General features: G+C 40.0%; 4 protein-coding genes across 5 annotated transcripts in view; all 4 read left to right on the forward strand.

Annotated features, from left to right (window-relative positions):
* The first annotated feature begins 8,431 nt into the window (after positions 1-8,431).
* Positions 8,432-9,723, forward strand: LOC120559291 (P2Y purinoceptor 1-like). Its single transcript, XM_039800913.1, has one exon. It carries the CDS (start codon positions 8,464-8,466, stop codon positions 9,436-9,438), a length of 975 nt encoding a protein of 324 aa, XP_039656847.1. The 5' UTR covers positions 8,432-8,463; the 3' UTR covers positions 9,439-9,723.
* A 68-nt stretch (positions 9,724-9,791) lies between these two features.
* LOC120559290 (P2Y purinoceptor 1-like) lies at positions 9,792-12,837 on the forward strand. The gene is made up of 2 exons (XM_039800912.1): positions 9,792-10,385; positions 10,798-12,837. The coding sequence occupies exon 2, from the start codon at positions 11,560-11,562 to the stop codon at positions 12,556-12,558; it is 999 nt and encodes a 332-aa protein (XP_039656846.1). The 5' UTR covers positions 9,792-10,385; positions 10,798-11,559; the 3' UTR covers positions 12,559-12,837.
* Positions 12,838-13,806: 969 nt separating this feature from the next.
* The window catches only part of LOC120559284 (6-phosphofructo-2-kinase/fructose-2,6-bisphosphatase-like), a 43,706-nt gene continuing 33,358 nt past the window's right edge, over positions 13,807-24,154 (forward strand). Inside the window, exons 1-2 of one of the 2 annotated variants that reach the window (XM_039800905.1) lie at positions 13,807-13,942; positions 14,905-15,061. In XM_039800905.1, the coding sequence (XP_039656839.1) occupies positions 15,049-15,061 (13 nt within the window). In that variant the 5' untranslated portion in view covers positions 13,807-13,942; positions 14,905-15,048. The remainder of the gene's footprint in view (positions 13,943-14,904; positions 15,062-24,154) is intronic. The other variant, XM_039800904.1, reaches the window with a different exon arrangement.
* LOC120559288 (P2Y purinoceptor 1-like) lies at positions 20,835-22,085 on the forward strand. The gene has a single exon (XM_039800909.1). It carries the CDS (start codon positions 20,854-20,856, stop codon positions 21,856-21,858), a length of 1,005 nt encoding a protein of 334 aa, XP_039656843.1. The 5' UTR covers positions 20,835-20,853; the 3' UTR covers positions 21,859-22,085.

Genomic DNA, 24,154 nt, shown 5'->3' on the forward strand with positions numbered 1-24,154 from the left:
AGTTTGCTGACTGTGCATCTTGAGCAGTTTGGTGGCCCTTAACCAGGGGCGATTCAAGGATCAGACCTTTGGGGGCGCTCAGCCCCTAATGAGAATGTGATACGGTGACGTGCCTTGCAAAAGTGTTAACCCCCCACCCTCCCTGCTAAATCAGTAATTTCATTAGCGATAATCTCTGAGCTAGATACTGAACAACAATGTCAGGTAACGTTTTTTGACACTACTACTACTAATCAGAGGGTCATCTCCCATTCTTTATATTTGTATTTGTAATCTTGTGTGTGTGCTGCTGGCGTCCCTGTGTGTGTAACAAGCATAATGTGCGCGCACTGTACACGAGTCTAGGAACATTTTACTAATTTGCTGTTAAAATAACAATGAAATGCTGCACTATTGACTTCAGACCAGGTTTTTGTTGGTCACTGGCGCGATCACTTCCCGCTGCCTCAAGATAGCAATACTCCCAGAATGCACCTGAACACATCTCCCTGTAAGACCGGCACGCCCATGGGTGCAGGTGCATTTGCTATTTAAACAACGTGGGCGCTGAACGGAAAATTGACAACTGCGGCGGTCTTAAACTAGCAAAGACGCTTGTGTCTGCCTATACGCTGCGCCAGGTGCAAGATTGGGCCCCTAATGTCTTGGTCTAATGTAGGAACACGTCGACTTATTGGGACTTTAGGTTATTCACCGTAACCCCCAGAGTTAGACAAGTCAATACGTACCCTTTTCGTGTCCGAGCGTGTCGTAACGCTCTCTGACGGCTCCACCAGTAGCTTAGCTTAGCACAGAACCTGCAGGTAACTGGTTCCAACTAGCCTACTGCTCCCAATAAGTGACAAAATAACGCCAACATGCTCCTATTTACATTTTGTGATTTGTAGAGTCACAGCGTGTACACAGAACAACATAACATGAGACACAGCCATCTTCTAACCGTAAACAAACTGGGAACTATATTCTCAGAAGGCGAAGCTCAGGTACTTCTGCTACTTGGGCGGAGTGATTTGCTTTGCAGCAAGCCTTTCTGAGAAAAGACCTTAACTCGTTAGAGTTAAGGTCTTTTGCCTTTGCAGGGCAGTTTACTGTAGGCCGTGTTGTCCTCTCTTTTCAGGACATGTCAATCAGCAGATTTACTGTTAGCCAGTGTTATTCGGATGTGCACCAAGTAGTAGGCACACTGTCAAAATTTCCTGCGGAATTTCCTAGTATTAAATCTACTGTTGGTTTATAAAGCACTGAACGGTTTAGGGCCAAAATCCATTTCTGATGTGCTGCTACATTATGACCCATCCAGACCTCTCAAGTTGTATCGGACAGCTCGGTTTTCTGTCCCCAGAGTCCAAACTAAACACGGAGAAGCAGGAAAGAGAAACTCTGTTCTTTTAAATAAAGGCAGAAGACTTTTCTGTTCCACTCTTCCTTTTATTAAATCAAATGAAATAATTCATATAAATTCATAATAGAGATGCACCGATTACAACTTTCTAGGCCAATTCCGATTTTCTTTGAGTTAGGCCAGCCGATACCGATTTTAGCCAATTCAGATTTCATTTTTTCTAACCACTTTACAGCACACGCAAATATTTATTTTCTATCTTTTCTTTAATAGAACATTTTGCACAGAACATAGAACATTTTTTTTAACAGATAATGGATCACTATAAAATAGAACTATATAAATTACTCGTGGTGTGGGAAATTCACACACATCTAAAGTGCAACGTTAGAACCATTTCCTTCTTTTCACATCCAATATCCAACTAAAAAAAAGTGATTTTGGTTTTTGGTGTTGTGTAGCAGGTGTTGCATATTGCAAGAATTTCCAAACAGCTGACATGTTGCAGGTTCATTCACCAGGTTCCCTACATGTGCGAGAATAGCGCAGACATGCGCTTCACACCGCGAGCGGGTATGCGCGACACACGGCGGAGAAGTTGAGAGAAAGGAAAAAAGAGACTGTGCTGTGGCGTCTGTGTGTGTACCGAAGGCGATATTACGAATCCCACTATGGCCACGCCAAGACCCGCCCTTCAATAGCATTCACACACTACTATTGGCCAGGCGTCCATGCTAACACGTACAGGTCCTATCCCCTGACCAATCCCCTAACCCTAACCTTAACCACTCGAGGTGAAATGCCTAACCCTAACCAATCAAGCTGCTTCGTAGGGCGGGTCTTGGCGTGGCCATAGTGGGATTCGTAATTTTGCGTACCGAAGCGCAGCGTCACCCGGATCGTTGGTCTGATTGGTTGAAGGACTATCCAATGCGCCCAGAGGCATTTGAGCGGCATCCGTTGGTGACGCCCCTTTGGAAATGAACTGTCAATGAACCTTTCCCAGACCCACTCTCAGTTACAGCTGAGAAGTGTCTGGTGTCAACCAGGCTAGCTCTGTTCCCTTTTGACGAGAGATTGTCTACCTCTGTAGGGATCCTTTCATATTGTTGTCAGACACTTAGAACAATAATCTGAGCATGTCAGTGATAAAACAAGCACTTTATGTGGACGTAAATTTAAGGTGCGCAATTGCCCAATACAGTAACTTACATTATAGATTGTATTGCCGCTGCCGATTGTTGTTCACATCAGTCACTTACAGTACTGCTTTACAGTAACAAGAAAAGGGAAAGAGAGGAGATATATAAGACAGAGAAGACAATATAAAAAACATGAGAAATAAGTGTATAAACCCTAAAAAAAAAAGGTACAATCACAAGTTGTTTTTAAGAAAGATGTGCACTGATTTTCCCTCTGAGACTTTCCCTCCTAGAGGTCAGAGGCCACAGCAAACCCTTTTAAGTACAAAGGTGCCTTACCATGTAATGCCAGTTGTATGCCAAAAGTGGCATTTTAAAATCAATCCTCTAAATGACAGGGAGCCAATAGAGAGTCACCAAAGCTAGTGTCACGTGTGGTTTATATTTAGTTTTTGTTAAAAGCATTGGTGCTGAATTCTGGACTATTATCAGTTGCAAAAGAAAAAATATGCTGAGGCTCCTTAACAAAACTATCCAGTAGTCGACACCGGATACAATAAAATCATGGTTGACTTTTTCCAAATCTTTTGGCTCATAGGGAGTTCAGAATTTAGGTTGGGATCCTCACCAAATGGTCCAATTCAATTTGTGTAATTCTGCATTAGCGTATTTGGGCGAAGAGAATTATTTATTGTAATTTAAATAGTTTTTTCACCTAAAAGACCCACGTTGTGAATTGAGGACAGTTGTTAATTTGGTCATAAAGATATTTTTTAAGACATATTTACACTGCTTACCAGCAACATATATCTTTAAAGGAATACGCCACCGTTTGTTGAAATTGGGTTATTCACCGTCTCCTCTATATTTATATAGGTGGGCAAACGCATTTTTGTCTCAGTGCATGCATTGTCTTAGTCCAGTGGTGCCTGGCTAGCTTAGCTAAGTGTAATGAATGGAATCCTTTGTGGCCGTGTAGCATGTCGTGAGTAAAAGTGACCCAACAACAACAAAAACGAAACCTAATTACTTCTTGTGGCCTGCGTTCTCACAACGAGTAAAAATAGCCATGCAGATTAAGACTAGATGATTTCCTAGGCAGATATTGACTTGGGACTATATTGGGTGGAAGTAGACTACAGCCGAAGCACTGCTCCTCGGGCACAGAGATATCGGCAGCCCACGGGGCTCTGCGGCCGGCGCAAAGTCACCCTTTCTCGGTTACTGTTTTACCGAAATGCCGCTGCCCTGACGAGACTTCTCTACTTCACAAAAATGGATTAAAGTGAAATCGATCAAACGCGTTAGCTTGTTAAGACCATAGAGTATGTGTTATATAAATGGCATGACGAAATTCAAAGTGTAAATATACGCAATGTATGTCAAAAGTCTAGCCGCAATGTTTCCCCATTAGAATGAATGGCAAACAGAGCTATAGCCAAGGGGGTAAGCGAGCGTCTGTAATGCGTAGCTCCTATGGCGCCATTTTGATGCTAACAAGTGATCACCCGCCGTTAGCATTCCATTGACTGCCATTCATTTTGACGTCACTTTGACAGCGAATAACTTTACATCTGAAGCGTTTAAAGACTCTGTTTGTCCATTGTTCATTTCTAAAGAAACACGACAATGTATAAAGGCTCCATTACCTTGTACCTCACGTTATGGCTCCGTAGCAGACGTTTTTGTAAAAATAGGCTAACGATTGTGTCATAACCAAGCGACTTACTGTCGCATAGTAGAGGAATTACCGTATAGTACAGGAGAAGCTCGCAGGCAGTTTGGACTTACATGAGCTGTTTAGGTTTAATTACTGATGTTCACTAGCATTTTAGTTAGCAATAATTAGCCTGTGCTTATGTTATCTCCTTACATATACCTACGCTCTCCGTCTCTGTAAGATTGGGAATGATTGAGATTTCTCTTGGCACAGCTACCAGAAGACTTACAACTTTCAGACAGGTTGCTCACGTCACATTTACGTTGTCTCTCTCATTTGGAGACTGCGCAGTAAAGCTAGCGATCACCGGAAAAGTGCTTCTAATAGCCTTCACTGGTCTCCGTCCAGAGCAACGGGATCCGGTGGTCCATTATATATATGTCAATGGCTATAGCTAGCTTCCTCCTATCGAGACCTCTCCAATTCACAAAAATTGATTAAACTGAAATCGGTCAAAAACGTAAGCTTTGTAAGACCATAGAGCATGTGTTATATAAATGCCATGATGAAATTCAAAGTGTAAATATACGCAATGTATGTCGAAAGCCCGTGGAGCCCCGCAGGCTGCCGATATCTCTGTGCCCGAGTAGCAGTGCTTCGGCTGTGCTTCCACACAATATAGTAAATATCAGCCTACAAAATCGCCTATTCTTCAATGTGCGTTGCTATTTTTACTCATTGTGAGAACACAGGCCACAAGAAGTAATTAGGTTTCGTTTTTGTAGTTGTTGGGTCACTTTTACTCACGACATGCTACACGGCCACAAAGGATTCCATTCATTACGCTAAGCTAAGCTAGCCCGGCACCACCGGACTAAGGCAATGCATGCACTGAGACAAAAATGCATTTGCCCACCTATATAAATATAGAGGAGACGGTGAATAACCCAATTTCAACAAACGGTGGCGTATTCCTTTAAGAGTGAATGTCAATGTCTTAAAAATGTGTTTGTTTGATAGAAAGTTCTGCCACAGAATGACTCCAACCCTTGTGTTGACAGATAATGTTTTCTGACGTGATGCAGTGCAACTCTTTGCTTGTACAGTTTTGTTTTTGTGTTTGTAGTCTTGCGACATTGCACTTCTTTCTTTATTTTCTGTTTTGTTGTAAATAATTCTGGACGGATGTCTCTTATGTGTAGTGAAACATGTCTCAATACCTTACATATGTCTTGCATTTTTTGCTCTCAATGATTTTTGTGTTTTTTGATTTATATTTTTTCATATTATAGTATTCACAGATTTCTATAGTCAAGCTGTTCCCAACATTTCACTTGATTCATTAATAAGAGCTGTTAAATGTTATGCTTACAGAAATGCACCGCACCACAGAAGTCATTTTTGGGTATACCATAAAACATATTAAGCCAAATGAATGACTAGTATTACTATTAATGGCTTTTTGTTATGATGTCTGTACAATTCTGCACATAAGCATGCACTGTGCCCCAGTCAGGGCCGGGTCTAGCCCTTTGGTTGCCCTAGGCGAGATTGAGTTTTGCGCCCCCCTCCCCCCCAGTCTTGCATTACCAGATCTCCACAGCGGTGTGTCAACAATAGAGTAGCAATGTATGTTCATTTTAGTTTCTAGCTTCCATGTATGTTAGATGGCACCAATATTTGGTCTAATCATAATTGGTCTGGCAACCCAAAGGCCAGTTTTTTGTTTCCAGATTTGTGTGCATGGTGACTTATGATGGGGGTGGTCTGAAAATTTTGAGCATTAAATACTTCATTTCCTGCATTCTGGTGAATATTTATGCATTTTTTTTTTAAACCTTTTTCTGAATCAATTTATGCTGGAAATATCTTTATCTAAAGGGAAACATAGATTACAATCCAAATTTAAAAACATAATGGAATATTTTGCAGTATGGCTCTCAGGCATTCTGTATTGCTTTCATCTATTTATTCTCCTTTGGATCGATGTTTCTAATTATATCTGAGTCAGCACACATGTAGCCTAGGCATCATTTACTCTTCCCACTTTTGCTTCTTTTGTTGAGGAAGTAACCACCTTAAATGTGCATATTAAAATGATTCACCTGAATGATACATGAATTCATTTTAATGAATTAATAAACCCCTGGACTGTAATATTTCAGATGTGTTTGAGCAAGATTTCTGCTCAGGTTCAAAACTTTGTGCAATTCAAAATACAGTATATCTCATCTGTGTTCTCACTGATGGTTTGAAGTAGTTGAAAAAAAAAAAAAAAAAAAAAAAAAAAAAAAAAAAAAAAAAAATCAATATATTTCAGAAAATAATTCTACCTGCACCATAGTATCTGCTGTGCAATACGTGATTGCTCTGCTGATACGGTAGATCTCAGACCTGCTGCCAGACACAGAGCCCCGTTTTGGACGGTCTCTGGTTTCTAGACAGAGATTTAGGGAAGTGGTTGTAAGCTACGCTGCTCTACATTGGAGGTGGAAACACAAAACTACGCAGAAATAGGGACACATCTGCCGCAGCATGCCCACAGCAGAGCGCGTCCATTATAAACCTGAAGCTGCACAGACCAGGGAAGGCGCGCTGCAGCAGCTCCGTGTCTGTGCCGCTGCTCGTCTCTGTTTTTACAGCCAGAGTGGACAGGTCTGCTTCAGAGCTCCGTGTGTTTGAGTCTGACCTATAGACTGGAAACGTCGCGTAATGAAAGGTTGACAAGTAAACGTGTGACTGAGGGGGCGCCCTAGGATGATCATGTTTAATAAACACGTTTTATTTCGCTTGTCATTCATAATTCTATTATTAATGGGAAGTAGACCTAAGGGCGACACGGCGTCCCCAACACTTTTGACGCCCTAGGCAATCGCCTAGGTCGCCTATAGCAATCGCCAGCTCTGGCCCCAGTCACTCCAGATGAGACATCCTGTGGACAAAATAATCTACTGCTGGAGATGAGCTGTGCTTTTCTTTTAATGTTAAAAAACGGTTAGTGGCATCCACTTTTTTATCTGTGCTGGACTATGGTGATATATTATATATGCATTCATCTGTTCAATGCCTTCATATGATTGACGCAGCCTATCATGCATCGCTGAGATTTATTACTAATTGTAAAGCTCGCACCCACCACTGTGAGCTGTACTCTCGTGTAGGGTGGTCTGCTCTGGCCACACGGAGGCTTTGTCATTGGTACACATTTATATATAAGGCTATTCTTGGTGTGCTTCCATCCTATTTATGTTCACTTCTTATGAAAAAAAGTGCTGGTCATTATTCTCTCCGTTCTCAGGCTGTTGTCTTGCTTTCTGTCCCATATGTCAGTACTGAGCTGGGTAAAAAGGCCTTTGTTTATTCTGCTCCCTTTACATGGAATTTGCTGCAGAACAACTTAAAACTTAGTAAATTGATTCCTTTGAGTATTTTTAAGTTAAGAATGAGGTGTTTTGAGTTGAACTCCCTCACATGTCAATGTTTTTAATTGAGATTTCATTGTAAGTGAATAATTGGCTTTCAAACTGTTTCTATTAATTTATTTGTCTTTATTTTCATGTTTTTTTGTGTCTTTGTACGTATGTAATGATGTGATGTAATTCAGCTGCCTATCTTGGCCAGGTCTCCCTTGCAAAAGAGATTTTTAATCTCAATGGGCTTCTCCTGGTTAAATAAAGGATAAATAAAAAAAATAAAAAAATGAGGGCATTGCAATAGCTTTATTTTTTTTACAATAGGATATTACAATATGATTATAATAAACAGTCCCTGTAATATTACCGATAACATACGGTACCAAGATACCATCAGCTCACTGTTGAGCAGCTGCAACATCAAGTACCTTACCATAGGATGGGGCAAACCTTACAGTTTCTAACCAAATAATGTTTGTAGAGAAAGAAATCTGACACCTCTTGTTATTGTATTAGGTTACCCGCAAGCAAAAAGCGTGTCTCTAATACACAAACTGCAAAGTGTAAACATTTTATTTTATTTCTGTAAAAACCTCTTTATCTTGATATCATTTATCTGAATAACTACAAGCTGGCTACTTCTTAGGGCTTCATGACACAGAAATATAATAGGCATAGGTTACTAAATAGAACTAAACATTTAGATTCTATTTCTCATAAGGTCTTGTCAGAGGCATCAGAGGTATTGTTTCCTGGATACCAGCACGTGCACGAATTTAAATGTATGTCAAGGCTGAGGCATAGAACAGGAAGTGTTCTCTGAACCACAGATGTTTTGATTCTGTTTCTATCTATTCTATCTCACACCCAGCAAGAGAAGGAACTGTACTATCTGTCCAGAAGACAATGGCAAACACATCTTGTCAAGGTATCAGATTTGACTTTACAGGCAGATTCCTGCCTCCTGTTTACATCTTAGTCTTCATCATCGGTCTGCTAGCTAATGGATGGGGATTGAAGTCTTTGCTGCAGAATTGGAAGAAACTAGGCATCATTAATGTGTTTGTTCTCAACCTCGGACTTGCTGATATTCTGTACCTGCTCACACTCCCCTTTTTGGTGGTGTACTACTTTATGGAGAGCAAGTGGATCTTTGGAGACGCATTCTGCAAGATAACAAGATTCTGCTTCAACCTGAATTTATATGGCAGCATTGGGTTCCTTACATGTATAAGTGTGTACAGGTACCTGGCTATTGTCCATCCAATGAGAGTGATGGGAAGAATAACGGTCACTCACTCTGTGGGGATCTCAGTCATGGTTTGGTTCTTGGTGAGCGTTCAAAGTCTTCCAGGCATGTTCTACAGCAAAACATTTGGAAACAAGCCTGGGAAATGTTATGATACTACCCATAAGACATATGTGGATGATTACCTGAAATACAGCCTTGGATGGACATTCACTGCGTTTTGTATCCCATTGCTCATCACATTGGGCTGCTATGGACATTTGATTGTCGTTCTCTGCCGCACAAATACCACTGACAAGGTACTGAAACAGAGATGCTTGAAGTTGTTGTTCATCGTGATTCTTCTCTTCTCTGTTTGTTACATCCCCTATCATGTACTGAAGAACCTCAACCTCTGGTCAAGAGTTCTGCAAAATCAGAAGATATGCCGTGAATGGTTTAATGGAGTCTACATTGCTCATCAGATAAGTCGGGGCCTTGTGTGTCTGAACAGTGCTCTCAACCCTCTGGTTTACCTCCATGGAAATGAAGATACTCCTGCTCAGCTCAGACGACGACTGCAGCAAGCTCGTAAAGCTTTCATGTGTCTCACCCCTAGTCAAGTTCCACTGGTCGAATTGTCTAATATGTGAATGAAATTGAATTATTGTATTGCATCATCTTGTTCTGGGTCAAGGTTTTTATCTATGTTATGGTCATATTGCTATTAACAGGCTCAAAAAGGCTCAGATTAAAAGAAGAAATGAATTCATTATTATTATAATTTGAAAATGTCACGGTTCACTTTCAGAAAGGTTTGCTGAGAGAACAGGACCGTGTTTTGTGATCGGGGGCTCAGTGCTATGCATGATTTCTTTGGATTGAAACAGGAAGTTCATAGTGTGAACGTGTAAAAATAAACAGTGTAAAAATGCAAACCGTATGAGCTTCACTGACTGCAACTGCACATCAAAGGGTAGCAAAGGAAGAATAACGAAAAGAATAGCGTCAGATTCATGTGTCAATATTGGTATGATTAAGCATAATGTGAAAACAACACAGATTAAGAGCTATCAGCATAGTTGTGCAAAATCCCTCCAACTACAGTGATCTTACTTACTTGATAAATCATGGTTTGAGGAAAACAGTATTGTACAACAAATGTAATGATAGTGATGACAAATCAGGAAAAGATAAGATACCATAAACAAGAGTTACACCAAATGTAACAAGACAAAGAGTCTACAGCCATCCTGGTTCATCTCTGTGAGGCTACACTTTTAGGCACAGCTGTGCTTTGAGCTAAATGCTTGCACATCTTAGTTTAGTGTTAACACAAACTGCATCTGAGGATGACAGGAATGTCACTATTGGTTTTGTCATAAACCAAAGTGAACAAATAAAAGATTTGTCCTGATGATGGCACTAGATGACAAGTTTATCAGGGTGATATCTTCCAACAAACCTGAATGTGACAGGATGGGGAGCCATATCTGAATGTTGAATCTGAAGATTTCTGATCTAATTAGGCCACAAAAAAACTGACCGATTTGTCTTATTTCACAGGTAGGAATTGTCGTCGATACTGACTATGTATTGGGTAAGAGCCACTGTTATATTTACAGCCAAAAAATCTCTAAACGGCTGGAACTACTCTTCTTCCATGCACACGGCATTGGACCGATTCCCGATACTGGCATCGGTCCATCCCATTTATTTCATTTAGAGATAAACCATAAAACGTGCAACAACTTACAATATCACTTGAAAGGAAGACTAGTCTTAAAGAAAATGTCTTGAGATGAGTTAAATACAACAAGACAGTACAGGAACATACCAAATTAATTCTGTTGTGGTACTGGTTAATAGCACCATATGATAAGTGAAATGTCAACACTACTTTTTAATGGTTAGGTTCAGTCCCACTTGTATTTCAATCAGGAGAGACTTTGATGCAGAAATGCAAAGATTTATTGTACGCATGCATGATATGAAATGTACATTCTTTGCAGATTAGACTCCATCATTATGAAATGATATTTTTAAGAGGGGTAGAAGGCCTGAAGATGATCCCCCGATGGACTCTAGACACTGATGGTGGTGTGAGGAGCCCGAAGACCGAACCGAGGAGCCGACGGCAGTGCCTGGCGGAGGAGGAACCAGGAGCCGTGCAAAATGAAGACCAGAGGAGAAAGGGGAGGAGGAGGGTTGTGCTCTTAGCCTGAAATGACAACTGAGCAGCAGAGAGAGACAGGTTCAAAACAGGGATGGCATTCTGTGATGGCTCGTGAAATTCAAGGCCGCTTCTCATTGGTTAACATGAAAGTGAACGCCTCTAACAGCTGTTCAGATTAGAAGAGAGAGAAAAGTGATTAGGTTTAGAAGTCTTCCTGCAAGAATTTACGCTAAGCTCCATTAACAAACTAGTTTTAATTTTTAATTTTAATTTTATCATTACCCGTCTTGGAAGACCACATTTAAATGTTCAGTTTAATCGTGAATCATGATAAGATTCTGAGAATAACGGAACTCCTACAGGAAGCTATTTAAAAAAATAAATTGCCCCAGTTCCTTTTGGGCACCTTACCATTTTGTCATTGCATTTCAACATTGCACCAACTCATCTTGGTAAGATGAGTAGGTGATAAGATTCTAAAATTAATGCAAATTTGACAGGAAATGACCTCTAAAGACATATTTCCTCATTCACTTTAACCATTCTCTGCACCATAGCGTACTTGCTTCAAAGTATTTGCTGCTTTTAGGAAGACAGAATGAAGAACAACTCTTTTCATTGCATCAACTTTGAGTTTACAGGCCAATTCCTGCCTCCTGTTTACATCTTAGTCTTCATCATCGGTCTAGTAGCTAATGGATGGGGATTAAAGTCTTTGCTGCACAACTGGAAGAAACTAAAGATCATCAATGTTTTTGTTCTCAATCTCGGACTTGCTGATATTCTGTACCTGCTCACACTCCCATTGTTGATGGTGTACTATGTTTTAAATAGTAAATGGATCTTTGGAGACACATTCTGCAAGATAACAAGATTCTGCTTCAACCTGAATTTATATGGCAGTATCGGGTTTCTTACTTGTATAAGTGTGTACAGGTACCTGGCTATTGTCCATCCAGTGAGAGTGATGGGAAGATTAACTCTGACTCACTCTGTGGGGATCACAGTCATGGTTTTGTTTTTAGTCAGCGTTCAAAGTCTTCCAGACATGTTCTACAGCAAAACATTTGGAAATAACACTGAGCAATGCTTCGATACCACCTCTGACATCTATGTGGATGATTACATTAAATACAGCCTTGGATGGACATTCACTGCATTTTGTATCCCATTGCTCATTACACTGGGCTGCTATGGACATGTGATTGTCGTTCTCTGCCGCACAAATACCACTGACAAGGTACTGAAACAGAGAAGCTTGAAGTTATTGTTCATCGTGATTCTTCTCTTCTCTGTTTGTTACATCCCCTATCATGTACTGAAGAACCTCAACCTCTGGTCAAGAGTTCTGCTAAAAAAGAAGATATGCCGTGAATGGTCGAATGGAGTCTACATTGCTCATCAGATAAGTCGTGGCCTTGTGTGTCTGAACAGTGTTCTCAACCCTCTGGTTTACCTCCATGGAAATGAAGATATTCCTGCTCAGCTCAGACAGCTGCTCCAGCAAGCTCGTCGGATGGTCAGCTGTCCGCCTCCAACAAACTCTGCTGGTGTGCCTATGGCACAAATCACAGATGGAAGTTATAGAACATGTTAAAACATTTTTCTGTATGTCATTATTTTCTTTCTATTGCCACATCTATATTACGTTTATATTTGTGCTATGCCAGGGGTCTCCAACGTTTTTTAGGCCAAGGACCCATTAACTGAGAGAGAAACGGAGAAGGGACCCCTACTACAAATATTGTATAAAATTCAGTATAAAAGTTGCATATTAAACTGGGCTTACAATTACATGTGGGTGGCCTAAAGCATTTAAACATACATGTTTAGTGCATAGAATACCAAGCTATTAAATAATTGTTGGCATGATTCTTTTACATATACATGAAATAAAATACATGTGGCACAGTGAATCCTTAGGATTGACTTGGGCCAGTAAGCCTATAATCAGTGTTCAATGTTTTCACAAAAAGGGTGATTTATATTTGCTAATAACATGTTAGATTAATGTTAAGACATTTTAATTTTGGAAAAAAAACTTTAAAAAACAATTCACAAAAAGTTGGTGGCCCCCTTGCAGTAATTCTAAGGACCCCCTGGGGGCCCAGGACCCCCTGTTGAAGATCTCTGTGTTATGCAGTTTAGAAGGACTTTTTTTATTATTATTATTGTTTTTGTATTCTTGTATTTTTATGTTAATTGTTTTTGTATAAACATAATCATTCTTTCATGCTCTATTAATTAAAGGAACGTTGAATTACCTTACTTACAGTTAATTATTGGGGGGATTTCAGTTTTGTGTGGTGTCCATGTGAATTAAAATGTTAACAATTGATTGTTGTATCTGTCACCAAGGTGTAGATCATTCCCTATTGATTTTATTTTTGTTCCAAATAGGATTTTCAGATTCAGTATTTATCCACATTCTTAAAATATACATTGTTTTTTGGGTATGATTGGTGACTCAGTGCTTTTTTATGCTCATGGGTAATGGGTTGTTGACAAATGTTGGTATATTTTGATGCTAATACTTTTGTAGGCTATTTTTAAAAGAATATAACATTTTGAATACAGTAGCCCTATGCATTAGTAGGCTACTTACAGTAGTACTAGTTATTAGTTTACTTAAGGCTGAGTAAAATATCTAACTTATACTAATACTAATTCAAATAAGTTCATAAAAAGCAATGTGGTTATCTCAAGGTTTAAGGTTTTACACTATAACGTTTTCTGTCATGACATTTCTTTGTATTTGTTGTCATAATCATTCAGCCCAATCCCCCGTCATTGTAAATGTAGAGGGGCGGGTTGTAGAGGTCAGAGGGCGCAGGCTGGAGCCGCCGGCTGGAGCCGCAGGCTAATCATACGTAGCCATATAAACCTCGCTAATGTCGGCAAATATTACTAAAAATGTTGCTCACTTCGGTCAGCGCAGAGTTAAAACCACCTGGTTGGTAACTTGTTGCAATATACGAAAGGTAAATACATGTGTGCATTTTTAATACTATACAAATTCGATGTGGTTTGAATAAATGTATGTTAATTAGCGCGTTAGCATGCTAGCGACGTTAGCGTAGTGTGGCAGCGGCTATGGGCAGCAGCCTGTTGTGTGTTACATGCATGTATTATAGGTGTGTTAGCCAGTGGTGGAAGAAGTACTCCGTTCTTTTACTGGTAAAAGTACCAATGCTATAGCGTAAAAATAATTTGTTACAAGTAAAAGTCCTGCATTCTTTCTTATTCACATTAACTTAGTCACTTCCATTGAAAAGCCATAGAAACATAGGGTCAAGGTTGAAAATACCGACATTTGAATTTAAGCTTTAATGATATATCATTATTTATTTATTTATTTATTTATTTGTTTTAAGTATCTAAACCTGTGAAATAAATGTAGTGAGGTAAAAAGCACAATATTTGCCTCCAAAATGTAGTACAGTAGAAGTATAGTAGCCCCTAGGATGTAATTTCCACTGGGGACAGGGGGGTCATGTCCCCCCCACTTTTCAAGAACCCCCCCCCCCTTTCAAATTGTGAAAATGTTTTACTTGGCGATCGCCCCTATAATAAACAATAAAGAAAGTAAGACATGTTTTTCCTTATACATAGTTTAGTACTATTCTTTCTTGCAAAAGTTATACTTAATTATTTCCTGGATTTTGTATCATCATAGTCCCTGAATGTATGTAGAAATGCAGGAATTTGGATTCAAATCAAACATTTTTCTGACATAGGACCCCCTGTTTTGTACTTTGTTTGAGAAGTGTGTGTGGGGGGGCCCCACACACACTTCTCAAACAAAGTACATTAAGTACATTACTTAAGTAGATGTACTCACCAGTAGTTACATTTGACATTTGGTCGTGGTGTTAGCTAAGCTAAACATAAAACTAACTCTAGCACATGAGCTTTTGGTTGACTGAAGTGACTGAGGAGAAAGTTTGTACTCCTTAGATAAAGCGGACCATAAAACTCTCCTTGGACCCTTTGAGGAGTAGAGGTCTCCCGCCTGCTGCAGCTTCGGTCTGAACTGTTGCTGCCATCCTCTCCCATTCTGCAGCTTTCCTCTGCCCATGCTTCAGACATGCCATGGATTTGTGAGTACCAGCCAATATTGAATGTGTGTTTATTTTGGTCGCTTGCTGCACTAGCAGGTGAAGCAGCCATTGTTGTCGGCCACCACACTCCCAAGCCACGACTCAGACCTGCATCCTATTATGTTATTTTGAATGACATTATGTTTTATTTGCAAGGTAAGTGTGCTTGTGTGAGAGTGTGGGACCCTTAGTTCAATATTGACATTTGGTAAATGAGGTATTGTTGAAGTTGTGTAAGTTATTGTTTCAGAATAAAATGTATAGTGCTGTCTCAGAATCAGCTTCCATTTTAAAGGTGCGTGTAGAAGAAATTGAAACATAGCCATTATTTCTCTTACACAAAAAGGATGCCTCTGTTACCGCCTTTGCTCGTTTTAAAATTCTGATGTAAAGATTTGCAAAAAATATAAGTCCATAGGCTACAAAATGTTGTATTTAGAATTTCATCCACTACATCGTACTGCAGTTGTAATACACAATAGGGCTGCACGATATTTTGTTTCAGCTTCCACATCGCAATGTGTGCATGCGCGAGGACTTTGTGATATTGACGCTTTTTTGCTTCTTGATAGAAAAGTAAACTTTCACCGTTCTCCTTTTACATGACTGTTACTGGCCGAGCCTTCCCCTTTAAGACAGGTAGCCATGTGGGCAGCGTGTGTATGTGACCTAATGTTAGTCCGACTGTGTTTGTTATGGGAAGTGAGGCTCTCTGTGTGTAGAAAAGCACCATGAGCGGCACTGCATGTACATGCTTTTCCATGAGTAGTGAAGCTACAGTAGTCTTATGTTAGTTTTATGTTCGCTGCAAAGACAAACCTAAATTACCCGATTATTGCAGCGTTATCATGACGTCTCCCGGTCATTTTTCACCGCAGAAAACCACTACCAGCCAGGCTAAAGCTAACATAGTTAGCCTAAGGAAACAAGGTGTCTATCCCAACCAGTGTTGGGTGTAACGCAACTACTTTTTCGGGTAAAAAGTAGTGTAACGCCCTACTACTGAAAATTTGGTAATGAAATGTAGTTCCTTTTTCAATTCGGTGCAACATTACTTTTCCCAGGGACAGATTTGACAGCGACACTGCCTTCTCAACTGCGCGCTCACAAGCTCCACACGGGACGTGACAGAGGCTGGTAGCACAGCCAAAGCTAACTTTTGAGAGCATTTTTAGCTTCGTGGCTTTTTGCTGGACGGCGCTCTGAGCCAGGCAGACGCAAAGCTGACAACCTCACAGATGGATGTGGTGGAGATAGCCTCATACATACACGCAACGGACCGCTATGGACTTGTGTCGGTTGCAACACCCAAGGATTTCCAGAAAACAACAATGCACGGACGGCCGCTACAAGTCGATACAGACATTACACAGTATACACTAACATTAACCGTGTAACGCCGATGACCTGCCGATGTGCATTCAACCCACACTGGACTCGTTCATAATGAATCAGCCGTCAATCTGTGAGTAGAGAATCCAGTCTGCAGTGTAGTTCAGACACTTCATTGATAAACCAGAGATTGGCTTTATGGTGAAAGATAGTAACGAGAAAAGTAAAAAGTTAACTAAGTAATGTAACGGATTACTTTTTTAAGAAGTAACGAGCAAACACTAATTTTTAAAAGTAACTTCCCCAACACTGGTCCCAACTAATGTTATGGTTCGGAGCCGCAAAGCTGGAAACGTAACACTAATCTACAACAGCAGTCTGTGTCTGATGAAACGTAATTTACACTGATTTAAGTGTTCTTGGATACACAGTTTGTTGCTAGTGTGTGACAAGCAGGCTCTGCATGCACAGCAAACCACCAATCACCATCAGTGTTGATCAATTTATCAAACAAACAGGCCCTGCTAGTCGACCACAACCTGGAATTAAGAGGAAGCAACATGCATGCGTAATTACTATCGTTCACTTTAGCCTGGATTGATAGTATTATATGATTACGATGGTGTCATGTCAGTCAACCAGTGTATTTAACCATCTAGTTTCCGTCTCCAAAATCACTTCAGAAGAGTTACACCGCTTACTTGTTTTGGTGTTTTGTAAAGCATTGAAGTTGAACAAAGAATGGTTGACATTAGAAAAGTTCCTTTTTTCATTTTTATTTTCTATGTAGATGCACTCTCTTACAAAATGACTTCAGTAGTCGAGAATGATTTATTATTTCCAAATAGAGCTATGTATGTCATCTTTTCTTTTTTCATATCGCAATATATATTGTAGGGGAAAAAAATTGCAATGTCAGTTTGTTTCCAATATCATGCAGGCCTAATACACAACCAAATTTGGAAGAGGGAGGACTTATTTCGAGCATCAGAGTAGGCCAGAGTTGTGACCAGGCCAGCTGTGTGTGAGTCCTCATATCACCCTAGTTTTCCCTAGGTTTGTGGAAGACTTAGGTGCACATATTTGACAGTTTTTTTTTAATAAAATTAAAAATGCAATCTCACCTCATATTGATCCATTTTAATTACCATATCTGTGTCTAAATTGTTGGAAAAGGTAGAGCAGAAAATAAATACATAAATAACACTCAAAAAGCTTAAAGACAAAACTTGCTAAAGAAGTCCACTGGGGACCAACAACAATCATTAGATCTGGAGAAAAGTCATTTAGTTAGTTTTGATGCTCACGTTGATTTAACATTTATTCAGCTTGGTTTCTGCGACTAAGCCTTATAATGGTATGGATTATTTATTTGTTCCTCCACTACTTATTGATGATGATACAGTTTTTCATTTCTGCAAAATATCGAAGACTGCTCACAATGCCTTTCAGTCTGTATTGCACCAAGAATGACAATGAGGTGTTCTTCAGGACCTGTGCACTAGTGAAGCTATCTGTCACACTGTGTTGAATCATTAAATCCTGCAGAGCCTTGCACCAGTAGCTGCAGCGCGTTGCCATTAGCTAGTTGTTGACTGTTATGGACTTTTCAATGTTTTGTAGGCATAATGTACTCTTCCCTCAGATTTTGCGTCTTTTGTTGGAGAAGTAACCTCTTTAAATGTGCATGTGGCTCAGATGTGTTTTAGCATATTTCTGCAAATGTTTAAAACGTTCTGCCCATTCAAAATATAACTCATCCCATCTGTGTTCTCTGAGAGTCAAAATAGGAGTAACAATTTATAAATAAAAAAGAATAAAGTCACAATATTTCAGAATAAATATCCACCTGCCCTATAGTGTGCTGTGTATTACATTTTTGCTCTGCTGATACGGTAGATCTCAGACTGTCTGCCACACACAGAGAGCCCCGTTTGAGACACTGGTCTCTGATTGATAGACAAAGTTTAGTGAAATGCCGGGTTATTTATTTATTTATTTATATATTATGTTTTCTGTTTTTTGATATTTTATAAGTATTATTTAATTTATTTTTATATTTATATTTTTTTTAATATATATTTATATATATTATATATATATATATATATATGTTATGTATATATATATATATATATATATATGTGTATATATATATATATATGTATATATGTGTATGTATGTATGTATGTATGTGTGTGTATATATATATATATATATATATATATATATATATATATATATATATATATATATATATAACAGAGCTAACCGCTAATCGTTGCCAACCAAGCCTTCAGTTCTGCGTGCCTGTATCCATTAACTGCATGTATGGACTCAAGCCCGAATAAAACCCTTCATTTTATTAAAATGGCTGTAAAAGTTTTAAACTACAACTCAGAGTTGTTTGAATGACAGAATTCAGGTCAAGGTACGGCGTAGAGTTAGCGTGCCAAGTTGATGCTTTCTCTGTGGCGTGCACTGATTTGCTCTCGCGAGTCATGTGACCAAATCGCAGCCTTTGCGATTAGAAAATCGCGTTTTAACATATCGCGATATTATTGCAAATGCAATTTATCGTTCAGCCCTAGTAGTGTCTAAGGTAACTGCTATTACTGTTGTGACTAATTTGTACAATAATACAATAGTGTTATGAATGCAAATCTAACCAAAAAGGCGGCGGGAGACGTTGCTAAAGCACTCACGACTTTGAGCAGAACAGACAGCAGTCGGCGCTCCCGCGGACAGAGAGCTCTGCGTCCAACAGCAGCAGTTTCTCGCTGCGCCGCCAGTCCCCAGAGCAGCATGGTCACCTGGAGAGTCTGGTACAGTCTAACTCTGCAAACGGAGATCCCATCAGCGCTATACAGCGGCCCATTCAGATCCAGTCAAATCAGCACCAGCCGAATGTGTATATACAGTAGTGGCTGTGGATGAGAGGAAGGCTGGCTGCTGAAAATCAGATGTTTTGGTGCTGGCTAAAACCTCTTTAAGGGGCGACAAAACTTTCTCTATGCAGTAAAAACCCAAAAAGATTGGTGTGTGTGGAAAAAGCAACTTCTTCTGTGTGTTAATTAGCAGATCGCAAACCAAGTTTAAGGCTCATACTGCCACCTTCACTACTGTATTGGAGTGTGCAGAATAATCAATGGCATTAATTAATCTGCACGGAGAAGTTATAGTGTGTGTGTGTGTGTGTGTGTGTGTGTGTGTGTGTGTGTGTGTGTGTGTGTGTGTGTGTGTGTGTGTGTGTGTGTGTGTGTGTGTGTGTGTGTGTGTGTGTGAAAATATGGCAGTATGGGGCAGTCAACCTTGATTGTGTGGCGGGCCGCCACAAATGTATCAATGTGTTGAGGTATTATTAATGAGGTTTTGTGGACAACAAAGGGGGTAAGAGACCTAAACCATCTCTCTGATAATAGCATGAAGCTAACGTTTTTTGGCAGAGTTAGCATTGCTGAACAACTAGATAAAGGCTACAGGATTGGCATTAGAAGGCACAACGACGAGGTGACAAAAAAAATTGACATTCTGTCCAGAATAATAGACTGTGAAATGTTGTGGAGCCTTTGAGTTGGCTTTACCTGGCCATGATGTGAGAGCTCAGATAACCCGCGGGTTGGTGGATTTTGTTGCCTCCCTTGATGGAGCTTTGAATGAGCACCTTGACAGCGCCACTGTATTTAAGGGAACGTTAAAAACTATACCGAATGAGCTTCTGGACTGTATGTTGTCTGTAACAAGAGAAAAAAATAATCAACCAAGTCCAGTGAAGTGAAGACATAGCTCAGTCTCCTCTACAGCAAGGAAGAGTTCAAAGCCTGCCGTGGTGCTGTGGAGCTATTCCAGCTGTTTATGGAAAATAATCTTGTCTTTTCTAAAATTGTCACTCTCATGAAAGATGTCATAACCACACCCATGACCACAGCTGGAGCTGAGAGGTGCTTCTCAACCTTGAAAAGAATAAAAACTTTTCTCAGAAAGACCATGACCCAGGAGAGGCTGAATGCACTGGCCATGCTGTCCATGGAAAAGAGACTTGTTACTGAGAAATTTGCTGGCCAGGAGGAAAGGAGAGCAAAATGTATGTTCAAGTAGTTAACCTGCTTTTAGGTAGTGGCTGGGAGGATATAGCTAGTTAAAAAGAACTCAGTCAGAGTCACTATCTTCTTATGTTTGTAACTTGAATCTTGTATCGTATTGTCTCGCTCTTCTTAAATACATAGTTGTTTAAATAAAGTAGTGCTGGTTGTTTTACCCAGTTTCAAAGTACTGTTTTGTGTTTATTTGCCTCCCACCAAAAAAAAAAGATCACCAGCCGCCACTGTCTGCAGCTGTGATCTCACCACAGGGCTTGAAAGCGGAAGTCTTTTTTTGAACAAATAGTAGTTCACATTATCTTTACACATCTTATAAGTCCGATCACCAACAGGGGAACTAATTTCTTTTCAGAAGACAGAATGAATAACTCCTTCTGTGCTGGCGTCAGCTTTGACTTTGAACACAGATTCCTGCCTCCTGTTTACATCCTAGTCTTCATCATCGGTCTGCTAGCTAATGGATGGGGATTGAAGTCTTTGCTGCAGAAATGGAAGAAACTGGGAATCGTTAATGTGTTTGTTCTCAATCTTGGACTTGCTGATATTCTGTACCTGCTCACACTCCCCTTTTTGGTGGTGTACTACTTTATGAAGAGCAAGTGGATCTTTGGAGACGCATTCTGCAAGATAACACGATTCTGCTTCAACCTGAATTTATATGGCAGCATCGGGTTCCTTACATGTATAAGTGTGTACAGGTACCTGGGTATTGTCCATCCAATGAGAGTGATGGGAAGAATAACTGTCACTCACTCTGTGGGGATCTCAGTCATGGTTTGGTTCTTGGTGAGCGTTCAAAGTCTTCCAGGCATGTTCTACAGCAAAACATTTGGAAACAAGCCTGGGAAATGTTATGATACTACCCATAAGATATATGTGGATGATTACCTGAAATACAGCCTTGGATGGACATTCACTGGGTTTTGTATCCCATTGCTCATCACACTGGGCTGCTATGGACATGTGATTGTCGTTCTCTGCCGCACAAATACCACTGACAAGGTACTGAAACAGAGATGCTTGAAGTTGTTGTTCATCGTGATTCTTCTCTTCTCTGTTTGTTACATCCCCTATCATGTACTGAAGAACCTCAACCTCTGGTCAAGAGTTCTGCAAAAACAGAAGATGTGCCGTAAATGGTCTAATGGAGTCTACATTGCTCATCAGATAAGTCGTGGCCTCGTGTGTCTGAACAGTGCTCTCAACCCTCTGGTTTACCTCCATGGAAATGAAGATATTCCTGCTCAGCTCAGACGACGACTCCGGCAAGTTCGTCGGATGTTCAGCCGGTTGTTTCGGTCAAACTCCGGCTCTGTGCCTGTGGCTCAAACTGCAGATGAAGTTCAACAAGAGTTAGGATTTTAACATGTACTGTTTTAGTAATAAAGTTATAGCTATCATAAAAACTAGTAGTGCGAATTGATTACAATGTAAATTAAATCTTCAGTCTTTTTCTTGAGTTGCTTTCTTTGCCTAAAAAAAATAGTTTTGCTGTACGTGCTGTGATCTTAGTGTTTCATGATGTGATTACCACATGTTGATAAGTCTTCCAAATAAAGGAAGTTAAGATAAACCACAGCTCTTGATGTGTCATTGTTTTCTTTCAAAACAGAAATAAGGATCACATAATGTAGGCCATTTGGGGATCGCAGCCCAGTACCATGCATGGTCTCTATTGACACACACATTTATTTATTTATATATATATATATATATATATATATATATATATATATATATATATATATATATATATATATATATATATATATATATATTATATATATATGGGAAAACTGCTGTATTGACAACAAGTCACGGTGTCTTTAGAAGCTTGTTAACTGTTAACCCAGTTTACATCATCTGTGCTATCTCTTTTACCTCTCACTTTTTCTTCTCACAGCAGCACTGTTAGTCTCCCTCCCAGCTCGCTCCTTGGTTAACAACACACTTACTGACGTCACTTAGTCAACGCATGTGTCATTCTCGCTCTAATTTACTACTCTCAGAACAAGGAACTGACTTTCATGTGAGAAATCAGAAAAGGTAGTTTCCATTAAGAAGAACCTGCCACTTCCTGAAGAACTAGGCTTATGTCCAGGATGATTATTCATTTGTTGTGGGTCCATCCTAACCTGACTCTGCCAGATGGATTGCTTCGCATTTGCTCGGCATATCCATCTGGGAACTTTCTGTTGGAGAACTTTTGGGAAGGGGCGAAAATACTGGTTAGCTGATTGGATAAACCATCTGTCTATCACCACCTATGTTGGTGATAGAGATGGCCAAGTCAACCAATCAGATCAAACTCTTGCCGAAACCAGTCTGGAGAAGAGCAAAAACATCTTTTCCTCAGAGAAAAGCCTCCAGTGCAGTTTTTTTGCGCTTCTTTCAATGAAGGAATACTTTCTAATTCGGATAAAACTTGCCCGATAGCTACGCTCATCTCATCCGTGGAAGCTGACATGTTGTTTAGACTGATCAGTTGCTTCTCGTTGTGTCACACCTAAACCAGCCTCAGAATCAATGCTGATTAGTCGGTCTTTTGGCGAACGGCTCCAAATGTTCTCTCTCTCAAGAAGCCAGACTGATCTGCGAATAGAAAACTGGAGCTCGCGAGATCAGGATGGTCTCACGAGGCTAGGTCCATCTTCTCTTTTGCACTCTTTTTAATGCACTTTTAATGCACTTTTTTATATTATGCTCACTTTCAGGTTCATAATTGTATTTAGAGGTTGTACCAAAATAGGTTTACATGGTTTAATTTTCAAAAAACACCATATTTTTGTTGTACTGCACATTGCTGCAGCTCCTTTTTTCACCCTGTGTGTTGAGCTCTCTGTCTTAGCTACCGAGTGAGGCGTCTCACTTCTTCAGGAAATGGCAGTTTATACTACTCACAAAAAGTCAGGGATATTCGGCTTTCAGGATGAACCTAAAATCCACTATAACCTTTACTGGTGAACTTAATGTGACCTTCTCTAAACTTTTGAATGTGCATGTCCAACAGTTCAATGTTTCAGTATTTTCTGCCCAACTCTCTGTTCTTTAACAAGGCAAAATTCACAAGCGGTGTTTGATCCATGAATCGACCAATACGTTTCCTGGTTCAATTAGAATTGGTATTTAAACAGTCCTCTTCATCATGCTGTTCACATTTTGACATCCTGAGACGAAGACGACACCTAACAATTGATCAACAGTACCTTGCCATTCGAGGTCTCAAACAGGATGTTCTCAGACGGAAGTGGCCACTGAGCTTAGAGTGTCACAGAGTGTCATTAGCAGGTTGCAACAGAGATGCAGAGAGACTGGAAGAGTCACAGAAAGGCATAGAAGTGGACACCCATTGGTATGGGCAGGTGTGTCTAGTCAATACAGAGCTGTCCTACACTTTCTGAATGGTACAGTAAAAAGCCCGTACTACATGAATAACATCATTAATCCAGTCATTGTGCCCCTGCATGAACAACACAGGCCTAATTTCATCTTCATGGACGACAATGCTCCAGCTCATCGAGGTCGCATCATTAGGGAACGGCTGCTGGAGGCTGGGGTACATCAAATGGAGTGGCCTGCACTTTCTCCAGACCTGAATCCCATACAAAACTTAAGTAATTGTAAAAAGGAATTGCAAAAGGAATTCTGTGGAAAAATAATT

Source organism: Perca fluviatilis, chromosome 5 (genome assembly GCF_010015445.1).
Source record: "Perca fluviatilis chromosome 5, GENO_Pfluv_1.0, whole genome shotgun sequence".
Taxonomy (NCBI): Eukaryota; Metazoa; Chordata; class Actinopteri; order Perciformes; family Percidae; genus Perca; species Perca fluviatilis.